Raw genomic sequence first — 13,970 nt, forward strand, 5'->3', positions numbered from 1 at the left:
AGCTACGAGGTTTACCGCGAATATTTTGCATTTTGTCAAATGTCCTCTGCGTGTGTAATTAAACTTCGAAAGATTAAACAGTAACGTTTTGATCATTAATAGACAATTGACGATCGACGGTCGCCTTTGTTTTAATTACCAACATACATTTCGTCTCGTCGCGTCCTGCAGATGACATACATTCAGTCGCACATTCATCTGTGCTTATTAAAAATGAAGTGCCTATTTGCAAAGGAATGTTTGACAAGGTCTGAACGCGAGCGGGCACATTCGTTATTACCGTCGTTATGTACGGCTGTCGATTGCGTTTTTAGAAATTAATGTTCGCATTCTCTCATGGCTTCCGTTCTGCGCTCATTGTTCTATATTCTAAGGGCCAAGCGCACGCAACGCTATTAAAAATTTATCAATACGCGAACCGCACAAATATTGAAACGATATTTCGTTTCTCTTGTGCCATCGAATCTTTCCACCACTATCATGATTTTGTAATTCCGTATATTTTCGAATGTCAAAGAAACGGTGAAAGTCAAAAGGCTATTAAAAATTAATGAGTGAGTGAGAGAGAGAGAGAGAGAGAGAGTTAAGAAAGAGAACGAATAGAAAATTTTGTTATTTAATAGTAAAAATAATTAGATATCGATTGTTTTTTTTTTTTTTTTTTGAAAGAGTCAATAATTCTTTTTATTATTATAGATAATAATTATATGTATAATTTTTATGCATTCTGTTATTTTCGTTTAATATTTATTTTTATCGGGTTTCTATTAAATTTATTTGAAGTAAAATTTATAGCTGCAAATATCCGCTGAGTAGATTGTTACTAATAATTGTTGATATATTATTTATGTTCTTAATTTATGTTTTTTGTAAAATATGTGCTGAATGGCGTTGTGTTACGAAATAAAATGATTTTAATACGGCGAAGATAATCTCTCTATGTAATCTTCGCCTTCATTAGGAGACGCGCGCAGATTCTAAGGATGAATGCGGGCGATTTTAAAAAATTTATGAAACACCACCAGTCGCGCACCCTCTCGGCGACTTTCCAAGCAGATTCTCACAAAAGCTGTCTCTCCCTGAAGTTCTGTCCGGCCCTTTGCTTTTGTGTGTCCTACCTTCGAAACCTTCCCCACGGTTTATGAATCTTTTACGAACGCATCGAAGTTCTGAAAACCCTCTTTGTTCGACGAGTTTACCCGTTACAAAATGTCTAGAATATGTTAAGAATTGCGATAAATTATTAAAGGAGAATTACACACACTCACAGAGCATACAAAGTAATTCTCTATTAAACTTGTGAGTGAAAATTTGCATACATTGCTGTGACTAAAATATCCGACTGTAGCAAACAAATTTCAAAACTGTTAACGACGGTTGTATTACAAAATGACTTTTTTAAAGATGTGTTTGAAGCTTTTATTATTTGAAGATGATGATATTCTCTATACATACGTATCATTTTGAGGGGGGTAACCAGGCATGTTCAAAAGATAATCGCATTTAAGGTTGGTACTTTTAACATGTGCTAGACAAGGAGCGACAGTACATTTTAAATTATAGCGCAAAAACGGTATTTAGAAATTCAAAAATTAAAGGACTATAGATAAATATGATACGAATATCTTAAACCAAAGAAAATGGGGTGGGTAACCAGGCAAATATTAATTATAAACCACAGGCCACTTCTGTGCGATACAATCACCTTAACTTGACTTTTTTTTTAAACCAATGTTTAATAAATTAAAATTATTTAAATTGTAAAAGTAAAATATTTGATGTCTCACATAATATATATTCTTACAAAGAGAAGAAAAGTAAATCTTTCTTAAATCTCTTTAAATATTTGTAAAACTAATGAGACTTGTTATGTTTCAGCGATCATGGCACACTTTTTCTTCCTGGCTGCTTTCTTCTGGCTGAATACGATGTGCTTCAACATCTGGTGGACGTTTAGGTGAGTCGTGATTCATTTCCCGTTTTCATTGCTCTGTTTCCAAGAGATAAATGTGTTTTCAAGCGTGACTTAAAATGTATTACTTACGATGTACTTACGCGTGACCGTTATTTGATAACGACTGCGTTACAAAGTTATGAAAGATCGTCAGGCAGGTAGACAGAAGAGAGGCCTCTGACTTTGTATCGCGAATATCTAAAACTTCGAGAATGATGCTTTGGAGGGTCGTAAAATTGCGCCACTGCCGTCGAAGAATAATCGGAATTTGCGGAATGCCGTTATACCTCGCGACGTTATCGATAAAAATGTTTAAAAAAACAAAGGGAAAAATGCTTTGGAACAGTACAGACATTCCAGTCGTCGATTTGTTGCGTAATAGAATGTCGTACACGTCACTGACGCATATATTGTTAAGTAAAACGAAGCAGTTAATGTTGTAGTGAGACGATAGCCAATTCCTATAGAGGGTGTCTATTAAGTAAGGTCGGAGCCACATTGGGGGCGTAGAATGGGTCAAGAGGAACAAAAAAGTTTCATACCACTTTGCAATTTTCGTAATAGTTAACAAGATATTAATTACTAAAAATGACCGAATATTGGTCTTTAATAATTTTTTTCTCAAATACTATCAATTTTACAAAAAAAACTATAAGAGATAAAAATTGTTTATTTTCTTCTCATAAAGTTCTGAGAATTTTTTCAGAAATTGTTTAATACCGTATTTTCTCATGACAATAAAAATAAGAAAATGCAGCACTAAAAAGTTGATATAAAATTTTGAAAAAATTCTTAAGAGTTTTATGAGAAGAAAATAAACAATTTTTATCTCTTATAGTTTTTTTTGTAAAATTGATAGTATTTGAGAAAAAAATTATAGAAGACCAATATCCGGCCATTTTCAGTAATTAATATCTCGTTAACTATTGCGAAAATTACAAAATGATATAAGACTTTCTTATTCTCCCTGACTAATACTACACCCCCAATGCGGCTTCGATCTCACTTAACAGACACCCTGTATACAATTCGAAGGGAATCCTGAATTATCGGGAGATTGAAGTAAACCACACAACCGAAAGTTTAACAAAAATGAGATACGCGATAGATATTTACCTCGTAAATAAATAGAACGCGGATTTATTGATTTGATTTAGTTAACATCGCTTTTCTAGGACAACAAAATGCCTAATTATCCCGACGAATATATCGATGCTCGATAATGGCGAAATAAATTCTAATTAACATGTCGCTTCATTATAGTCCGAAATAATTGTACAATGCGGATAAATCGTCCGTACGCAAGCAGATGATTATAATAATTTAACTAAATTTCAGGGAAATTCTATACGTTTCTTGCCTACGGCTCGTTGTAGCTAATTAAAGTCCGTTCATCCATACGTAATTATGAAAAATACTGGGTCGCGCGAGAGAACGTACAAATCACAAACGCAATTATATTCTCGTTTATGATCGCATAATCACTCGGATTAAAACAGACTACACAAAATAAAATCGTTCTTATGATTTATATAATAAAATGTTCTGACCAATATTTCCGCAGAATATTTCTAGACAAAAATATATCAGCTTTCGTAACAAATTAATTGTCAAATTTTTACTTTTTATTTGAAAAACTTTTAATTGAATGATGAATAAATGATTATTAATATCAAAAATAAAAATTTGATAAATTCACAAATGAAGACCATAGGCAATTAGTGGATTAAAAATAAAAAGCATTTTCCGTAAACTGCTGAAGAGTAATGAATCAATATTTATTCAATAAATTATTATATATGAATTGCAAGAGATTTAAGTAATGTAAATAGCATTTTAAGATTTAATAACCGTGGATTGTAATGTAAGAATGAAAAATTATATATTTATGTTACTCTGTATACACATTTCATACACTGACAAAATTTTCGTAAATCCAAGTAATATTCCTTACTGCAAATAAATATTTACTAAATGTAAACATATTATTTGATTTAAGTATTACTTTCTTTTTTAAAATAAATATTTATTTGCAGTAAAGAAATGTTTATTTAATTACTTAGTATTATTCAAGAAAATATTACTTAAATTTAGAATTTTTATTCAGAATATTAAATCTTTTGATAAAAATGAGCTTTAAATGAGCCTTAAAAATGTGATTTATACGCATCATGATCTATAATTGAAAGATACATAAGTACTTTGACTACTAGCAAGTACAATAGATTGCTGTCGTGATGAAAGCTTTGCTCGTTGGGGGAACCGAATGCACGAGAGATTGGATCAGGATCACTCGGTCGACTGGTTAATGCGATGCAACACGGTCACCATAACGGGTCTCTTCCTCGTCTCGCTGCCGGTACTCGTGGTTCCACTCTCTTTTCTGTTTTATTTCTTTTTCGTTTATCCTCCCTTTCCTCATCGTGTTTCTTCGCGCGTTATTTTCATCACGTCTTCTCGATCGAGAAGTTATATCCACCGTCTGCATCTCGCCACGCATAATTATCTACGCTTGCAGTTCGATTTATGACACTTGATACGAGATAAATTGACAACAATTTGGCTTACGCGATCATAAGCGATGTTAGAATTCAGAAAAATTTGCGCACGATTAACTTTTCGTATTATTGATTTTTATATTTCAACTTTTATATTTTATGCCATTAAATCAAGTTACGAATGAAATTGATTCTGTACGTGTTTTTAATTTGAAGAGATACGTTTGAAAAATTTAGTAATATTTTTTAATGAAAAGTAGAGATTTTTATACTCTTATTTTGCGGTCAAATGTCGAAAAATATTAAAAGGGAAAAGAATATGGATATAATGGAGAATACAGTGCATTCTGCAATGAGCAAATATCTTGTCAGTAGTAATGCTTCGCATTAGCCAATCAGAGCATCGATAATTACTATTGATTCTTTTAATTAGCTATCGCGAAGCATTCCGACTGCATCGAGATATTTACGATGTATTGTAAAACGCCTTCCGGCATACATTTTCAACTTCATATCTGAATATTAAATTTTATATAATGGCTCTTCCTATTTTTCCATATAATAACTCAATAAGTTAGAAAAGATAAAATTTTAATAGGACATAGTCTCTGCTTTATTAAAATTTTCAATTCATTAATTAGTACATGAAAAATAAGTTTTTTTTTTTCATTATCAAGAGTTTATTGTGTGTGTTTTATAATATTTCCTATGTGTGCGTTTAAACTGGATAAATTTTCAAAAGTGACACTCTCTCTCTTTTTTGCCGTTGTAATTAAACAACGATTGCATGACATATTTTCAATATTTAATTACTAGACCGATTTTTGGACGTAACATTACAAATCAACGCAGCGCGATGTTTCGACTCCAATTGTGACGTAACACGAGACTTGTTACTATCCCGTAACGTACCATTTGTCCGTAACAGAAACAAACTCGGGTAACATTGATACGGTAAATTGGCCGTGGATAATGATATCCGCAATTATCGCAAATCGGAGACAACTGAAATATTTAAACGCCTGCGATAAGCATTTGCATCAACGACCCTGACTTATCACGACCAATGCGGTTCGATGAACTTGCACTCTCACGTCGTTCACACTTTTATTTCACGTCTCTCTCTCTCTCTCTCTCTCTCTCTCTCTCTCTCTTCGCGCGCGCATATACTCACGCACGCAAACGCACACACGTCAAAACTGTCGGCGACACGTGCGCGTGTATCCACTTGTTGAAGTGTCAGCGGCACGTTGCGCGTTCACGGTGGCTGCCTCGTGATTTTCGAGCTGGAAAATTATCCTGATGTCATTTGCGGCTGCATGCGCGCGCGTATTTCTACACGGTCGTTGCACTGACCACTACTGTTGCATTGCCGATGATCTCTTTTTTTCTTACGGTCTGTCGACTCGTTACCGTCGGCGATGCCCGTCTATCGTTTCGCTCATCACCGGATTAACGCGTTGTGCTATACGAGATGTTATTGCTCGGCGAAGCGAATGTCGCTAATTCTCGTACGCATCAGTTTTGGACGGGAAAGTTCGCAAGCGTGTGGATATGTCGGGAATAATAATACATTCTCGATTCTTTCTCGTGTCGTAAATAATTGAAATCCAAAGAATATCTTTTAATTTTTAAAAGAGAGTTGATAAACGACCGATGAAAAAAAAAACGGTAATTATGCTGCAAAATGAGATAAGACGCGATTTTTGAAAATATCTTGAAAACATATTTTTCGATAAAAGAATTTTTTTCAATACACCTTTGCCTTACACAAAAACGCCCATTGTTTCTATTGAAAGTTTGATCACAGTTGGGTGATACAATATTCGAGACCGACTGGCAATATCACGCTACCATCTAAATGATTTAATTGTATCAAGTGGGAGCGTGGTTCTATGGAAGTCCGTCCCTAATGAACACATCCTATTGTTTTGGATATATATATATATATATATATATATATATACAGCCAATATTTGCTTGCAAATACATTGTTGGATACAACATCGAGTGCGGTAAATCGAATCAAACCAACCAATTCCGATCCGTGTAATTTTCTTGCGTTAGGCTTCCGTGACAGATGCAACCGTGGTATTTGACGCCACCTCCCGTTGCGCCAATTAGTAGTGCTTGCGACATTAATGGAAACTCGATGCTATCACCGTTACATTTAATTGCACGCGAAAGTCGCATCATGCGTTTTTCCCATGCTTACGTTTTTCCGCCTTCCTCTCTCTCTCTCTCTCTCTCTCTCTCTCTCTCTCTCTCTCTCTCATTTTCCCTCTTTCTTTCTTTGTCTTCATCTCGTACTCTCGATACCCTACGCGTTCTCGCGCCTCTATTTTCCGAGAAACTGTTCAATTACCTAACATCCAAGCAGCTTCCCACGGTCAATACAATCATCGTCGATGCGCTTGCTTGCACCGTTGCGTGACCTCGGCGTGCATTTAGCGTTTCTTCTCTAAACGAATTTGCATTCTGACCGCCGCCCAGCATCTGCCTGTGCTGAAGCTGCGCACGGATTTTTCACGAAGTTTTAACCCGCTCGAGACAGGCCTTTGTCGTTTGTTCTCTGATAAAAATGTTCCGCGTTTACATAACGTGCGAGTAAATGTAGCAGACGCATTACTCTTTGCAACAATATCAATCATCGGTACGTGCAATTAAAGTTGAAAATTCTCGCGATTTGAGGACAGCAAAAAGAGACAGCCACGAAAATTCATGAGCAACGATTTATGTAGAAGAAGCCGCTTTTAAAGACGCTAATCGAGAATCGATATACCAGTTATTAAAATTTGTCTCGATGCTTTAACGATAATCTGTTGGAAGAACGAATTCGTCTTTAATTCGAGCAATACAGTCAGTCATTGTCAACAATAAGGAAACTAATCACGAAGGCTCACTGCGAGCGAAACAATAGTCGAGTCAGTCAGTGGAAAGCAAAACAGAGCCAGTATGTATCGTCCTGCGTGAAGCGGTCGAGTGTTTTGCAGAGTGTATTAAAGGACAGTTCGTTAAGGTTTCTTCTGTTCTCCCAGAAGGACCCAGCTCATTAACTTCGTTTATCTCGCTCTCGATAACCGACCGCCTCGATTTCTTTGACCACAACCGAGAGCCGAGAGTGCGTGACGCGAATGATTAAAATGGCCTTAACGACGACACTCGTTACTATCTTGCTTTACTCTAATGAATATTTTTAATTAACAATTTTACGCAGATAATAAATATACGCGTACAATTTGCACTCTAGTAAATTGCACCGAAGAAATAGAATATTTTAAAAGTATACCTCTTATTCCCCTAAGTGTAATTTATTAATATTCCATTTATTTTTCCTTAACAAACGAAACTACAAAACGCTAGAATTAAGTATAGGTAATTTACTAAGAAGTGACTGTGATGAGATTAAGTGCATCACGATTAAGCATACCGGCTTTATATAGCGTCCGTGTCATAATGATAATTAATCGATTAATCTCCCTTCCCTTCTCTCGAAAATAACTCGTTATCTTTCTTCCTTCGTTCTCCAGAGTCATCAAATTTTTTTCCTCGGGTTTCCACTAATTTACTTCCAAATCCGGCGTCGATGAGCCTTGGAGCTTGACGAATTTCCACTTGGTCGAATATTCTTGAAATCCTCAGCAACGCGATTTATCTCCCCTTCGTAGCCTTTTACTTTTCTCGATCTTTTATTGTTCCTAAAGGAACAGCGTTCGAGTCTTACAATCGGTTAGCTATAAATAAATCTATTCTCGTCTATTGACGACTTATTCGAACATCGAAGTCGTTGCCAAGAGAAACGTGACCCAAATATACGAAACTGGGTTCTCTGTGAGTGAGTACTCGTCAAATTTCGTAAGACACAATGGCCTTCTTGTAACTGCAATGTATCCAACCGATCCACCTCCCCCCCCCTCCTCCCCGCGAGGGAGCTTCTTTCACAGTCGATCACATTCATGCAAAGTTAATAACTCGTGTAACTTTAGCTTGTAGCGAGTCATTAATCTTCTCATTGCACGAATAATTTCTCTTGGGAGCCATTTACTGAGAAAACTGTAAGAAATTGTTTCTAGTAGCGAATTTGGTAGGACGCACTCGGTAGGCTGCGCGTTAAAGCCGTCGCACACAAATCGATGTAAAGATGTGTGTTTAATATAAATTTAATAGAAACTGCTAGTGAACCGTGAAATTTTTAATACATTTCATCGTGCTGTTTTGTAAAATATATATATTTATTGTAATTGAAAATGTTTGCATTTCAACTTTTATACTTGTAGATTAGATCGTGTGCAATGCCTTTAATGTGCATCAATACAATTAATATGCATACTAGTGTTACCAATCGAATTCGCTGTAGGTGCTTCTAAACGCTATATTAGTACGCACGTTATTCGCAAATACCTTTATGCAATAATTGTATTGTAAAATAATTTTATGATTGGATTAAAAGAAATACAATATATTATTTTGATGAAATAAATTTTGGGCGCGCGATATTTACAGAAAAACTTTACTTTCTAAATAAACACGTATAAAGGGTATAAAATGTTTACATAAAAAAAAAGCTGTTTTGTCGTTTTGCAAGCACTTAGCTTTATTCTCTATTTATTACCGGACATTCCAAACGTCCAAGTATATCGGCGCGTGTAACTCGAACGATCGTAGTCATCGGCAGACGCGGCCGAGTGCTATAAGCTTGGTATTTGAGATCCCTCTCGGGTCAGTGCTCGAAAATCAACAAACCTAAGAGCGGACTCGCTCGTCCGGAATACACCGAGTTCGGCTCGAGTACGGCGAGATACTCGCGTGAGATCCGTGGCCACTGCAGTCACAGGCAAATGCGGGAAACATGGCAAACCGACGGCCACGACCGCAAACGCGACGGTCAGCGAGATATCTTGTTGCGACGGTGGTGGCCGCAGTCTCGAGGATCCGACGAAGAAGTTCCCGCCAGGCCGAGTTCCGAAGTACGAAGTCGAGCGGTTAAGCTAATTTAGAGCCGTGGACGGGAATGTAACCCCGACCCACCTTGAGAGCTATCGAATTCAATGGTAAAGCGAAATCGCGCGTACAGATATTCGATTCCGAGTGACTGGAAATTATTCTGCCGGCGACAAAGTCCCGACCTATCCGACAACAAGCCTTCCCTTTATGATGCCACTGCTTAATTTGCGAATGGAACAGAAGTAGATTGAAAAACGATCTGCGTTGATCGAGACTTTTTGCTCGTGCAGCTCTGCGCCTTTGGGATGAATTTTTGTTCGGTCAAAGCGTTCGGTAAATAAATATCACGTACATGATCGAAGTATTTGTAATGTGTTTAGATTAAAAGGATAAAATCGGGTGAAATAAGGGTAGATGTTTTTAGATTAACAAGAAAATCCATGGAAGTGTCCCTCTTCGATTTTCACGATCTTTGAATGTGTTGTTTTCTAGGCAAAAATAAGGGATATTTTTTTTTATAAGAACCCAGTTGCCCTTTTTATAGGCAGTGCAATACTTCTTTGAAGAAAATTGGTCTTTCGAAACGAATATCGTCAAAACTGCCTCAGAACTGCTTCAGAAACAGAAGAAAATAATGATTTTAAACAGTCCTTATAATAATTATAATTAAAAATTTTTGTCAACTTTTGTTTTTTTTACAAATAATTTTAATTTTTTCAAATAATTTTTTTTTATTGCTATTATATTTTATGCGTATTTTTCAAACTATTCAACTTTTTTTTTCAGAATATTTTTTCCGTGTTTTGTGTAGTTTCAATATTCGCTCCGAAAGAAACACGATTTTCTCCAAAGTTGCGTGTGGTGTTGCATCTCTTAAAAATGCGACTGAACCTTCATAAAAAAAAAAAAAATGCGCATGTTCCTTACCTTCTTCTAAAAAAACAACATTCGAAATTGGAAGGAGACACTCCGTGGGTTTCCTCGTTAAGAGTTAAGAGTTAAGAGTCGCTAAATTAATCTCTAAATTGATTGCTGCAAACAGTTGCACGCGAGGAACTTCCGCGTTACGCAAGAAGAAAGGAAAAAACACTGCGCTTCGTCTTTCTGGAGCGGGTTAATGACTTCAGTATCCCACCTTCTCTTCCTCCGCGGCGCTGTTCGTTACGCGTTAGATAATGCATGCAAATTGCGTTAACGTAACTTGACTGCCGGCTCTAAAAGCCGGGGACCTCGAGCGGTCTCTGCTAGTCAACGACCCGCCGCCCGTGTAAAGATAGACGAATCGTCGTTATGCTCACCGATGCAGCTTCCATCCCGCAGCCTATTATGCGACTGTCGGTAGTGTCATGAATGCGTTCCCCGCGGGACCGCTGACAGCAAACCGACCGAAGTGAATCGTACGAGGTTGGAAAATTCAGAACGCGTGCTGTGCCTCTAGTCGTATTCCGCTTTTATCTGGATTTTTCGATGTCTGGATACTCGGACTTCCGCGTATTGTGATCTTGCCGTTCAAATTCGATTTGTTCCGGATGTACTCGTATCCCGCGGACCTTTTGATTCGGTTCTCGCGCAACTGACCGTACCGAATATCCCGGAATTGGTGGAGCAGCATCTTAGGAAATCTATTTTTCTCTGTCGCAGGAAATTGTCGTTTTTCACTTTTAGAATTTCGATCGAACATCGAATAACGCTCCGTCGTCTATTTCTTATCTCCGTGGTTCACGTATATATACGAACGTTATTACCTTACTGCGAGATATCTTTAATAAAATCAATAACTTTACTACAACTGTAGAACTGAAACAAATATTTAATATAATAGGAAATAATGCACAAGTTTCTAGAGGTGTAAATGATTATTGGATAATTGAAACATTTGTTGTTGTCGCCAGATTTCGTATTAAATCTCGACGCATATTGCCAAGTATTGAGATGACGAGACGAGGTTTCCAACTTGTCTCGTTAACTACTGTACAACCTCTTTCTCCCTTTTCTCTCTCTCTCTCTCTCTCTCTCTCTCTCTCTACATATATACATAATGAGTACCGACTTGCGCAGCCAGAACATTTCGAGTGAATCACGCGAAGCCTTTACAACTCACGCGCCTCCGAGGTTCTCCGCGCACGAGCACGAAACTCCATCGGGGTTCATTTCACTCGCGTATATTTTTGACCTCTCTCCTCGCGCTACGTGCTGCATGAAAGATATTTTCCGTGAAATGAAGCCGAGCCCATTACCATGATCGACATCTCTCCAGGCGCGTGATGAAATCCTCTATATACTGCGAGCTCCTCGTGATCGCGAGCGTAGGAGGAACAGAATGAAAATGAATCACGGGGATTCGACGGGAGTCCGTCAGGACTCTACACTACCGTAGCCGATTTCCTTCGAACTGGATCGAGTACATCTCAGGAGCGTTGCTCCTTATTCGAGCCGTGTCGCGACTACGTAATGCGCCGTAATTTGCATAACGCAATTGCGCGATACAGTCACGCAGGACGTACGCTGCCCATCGTACGTCCGTCGTTCGACTTCGTGCATTGTAATAACGCAAAATAACAATGTACCACGGTGATCGGTAACTAAATTGCAGCTATAACGTCTTGCTGTTTCGAGTACAGGTCACGGAACAGTGATACCGCCTGGTGCTTTCCGCGATGAGATAGCCCTTTTTTTTTCTCTCACAGCTGATCTACGTTATTCTCCCGAAAGTAAAAACGACGCGACGTTATTTCTGACGAAGATATTTCTTCGTCGTAATATTCTGTTAAATAATTCAAGGGAGAATTAAACGCAACGCACTTACATGGATTACGTCTCTCCCGTTTGTCGTCTTTCCAATTATTATTAATGCCACGATCTGAAGCGCGCGTTAATTTGCCGCTAGCATTTAATCAAGAATGAATTGAATTTCATAGATCATCAGCGCCCGCCGCTTGGACCGACCGCGAGGAACGTCTTCGTGGACATTCGCGAGAACAAAAGTTACCTCGGCGTGAATGTACCCTAGCACTCGCTATATCAAGAACGCTTCTCCGGCACCGAGTGAACAGACCGAGTAAATCATGAACGGTCGTTAGAATTCAGAGCCTGATTCTCTTGAGACCGAAGTGGAGAAAGGGAGAATCTTGGCGAGAGCGCGGTGCCAAAGATTCGTACTGCAGCGTGTACCTCTCTTGTCGATACTTTTGCAGATTTTTTTTTTTTTCTCTTTCTTTTGTTCGATTTCCTTCCATCTTGTCTGTACCTTGCTCTTTTATCTCGATTTTTACTCTGTAGCACAGTACAACCCTTCCTTCGCCCTTTTTACCACCGGAATCCGGAAATGGGCAAACATCCTGCGATAAAATTCTCTACCCGTAATCGGTTTCTTAGAAAACGCGCCCCTTATTCACTCGATGGATTAATTTAACAACTTCCAGCTTCAACAAGTTTAATATTTCATCCAATACCTGGCTCGATAATCCAATCTGTTATTGTAATGGAGGCACGTAAAAAAGTCGCGATATTACTTTACGCGCTTTTTACCGCGTAATTCGAGGGGATTTCTCTGTTAATTTCTCTCTGATTATGTCGGCTCGTCTGCCGATTTTTAGGAATCCCTCGTATAATACCATAGCGTAATCTCACGTTCCGTCGTGCTTTCGTAATCACGCGGAAAATACCTCATCGTGATCTCAACCCTTTGGATCTTCCGAAGCGCTCCCTTCGTTAGCATACGTTAATTTGTTGATAATTAATACGATGGCGATTACGTGGCGTTTCTTCGCTCTGTACGTAGATCAACAGAGCTAAATTTCTCCTCATTATTCTCCCGCGCAGTTCTCTTCGTTATACAGCAGCGTGTATCAAGGGAACGTCACGCATGTGCGAACATGCGTGGTGGAAGCTGGTGCCAAGTTACACGACGATCTTTCGTCGTATCGCCGTTTTCCATTTTGCCGCTTCGCAGTATTTCTACGATAATGTTATGCAACAGCGGCCAACATAAATTCGAAGCACGGTTACTCGTGACGTAATTCAATAACAAACAGCTAGCACTTTTACGAGTGACATTTATGTGCACGCAAAAGTAACATGCGACTAGGAGAGGAAACAGTTCACGTTGACTAAAAATATCTGCGTGGACTTGTTGAATTGTTAGTTTCGGTTTCGCGGCGAGAAATTGCGCGGAGTTAAAGTTTTCAGAGACTTTCGTGTATTTTCTTGTAACAACTTACCGGAAAACCGTTTCCGAGAATGTCAATTAAATCTACCTAAGATTCAGCTGTGATTCCTTTGTTCCTTTCTTCCCGGAACAAAACGAGAAAGTCAAGCGGAAAATCCGTCGAACTTTAGTCAAGTTTAGTCAACTGACGGATTGTAAAGCACAGCGGAGCGTATGAGCTAAGCGAGATTCAGTTTTGCAGTTTCGCAACAGAGGCAAGCCGTGACGTAGAATCTTTTTATTCGAAAAACCGTTTCCACGTTTCTTACGTCGGCCGTGTAGACTGCCTTGTGCAGTGTTCGCTCACACAGGACAAAAATCTCGATTACGTGATGAAACAAGATCGAGGGCGGGGGGGGGGGGAAAA

At 38.4% G+C, this 13,970-nt stretch overlaps 1 protein-coding gene across 1 annotated transcript in view; it reads left to right on the top strand.

The window, feature by feature from the left end:
• LOC108746451 (probable G-protein coupled receptor Mth-like 1) overlaps positions 1-13,970 on the top strand; it is a 163,815-nt gene that overhangs the window by 63,094 nt on the left and 86,751 nt on the right. Inside the window, exon 4 of the mRNA XM_018483236.1 lies at positions 1,879-1,957. Coding sequence (XP_018338738.1) covers positions 1,879-1,957 — 79 coding nt within the window. The remainder of the gene's footprint in view (positions 1-1,878; positions 1,958-13,970) is intronic.

Source organism: Trachymyrmex septentrionalis, unplaced genomic scaffold (assembly GCF_001594115.1).
Source record: "Trachymyrmex septentrionalis isolate Tsep2-gDNA-1 unplaced genomic scaffold, Tsep1.0 scaffold171, whole genome shotgun sequence".
Lineage (NCBI taxonomy): Eukaryota > Metazoa > Arthropoda > Insecta > Hymenoptera > Formicidae > Trachymyrmex > Trachymyrmex septentrionalis.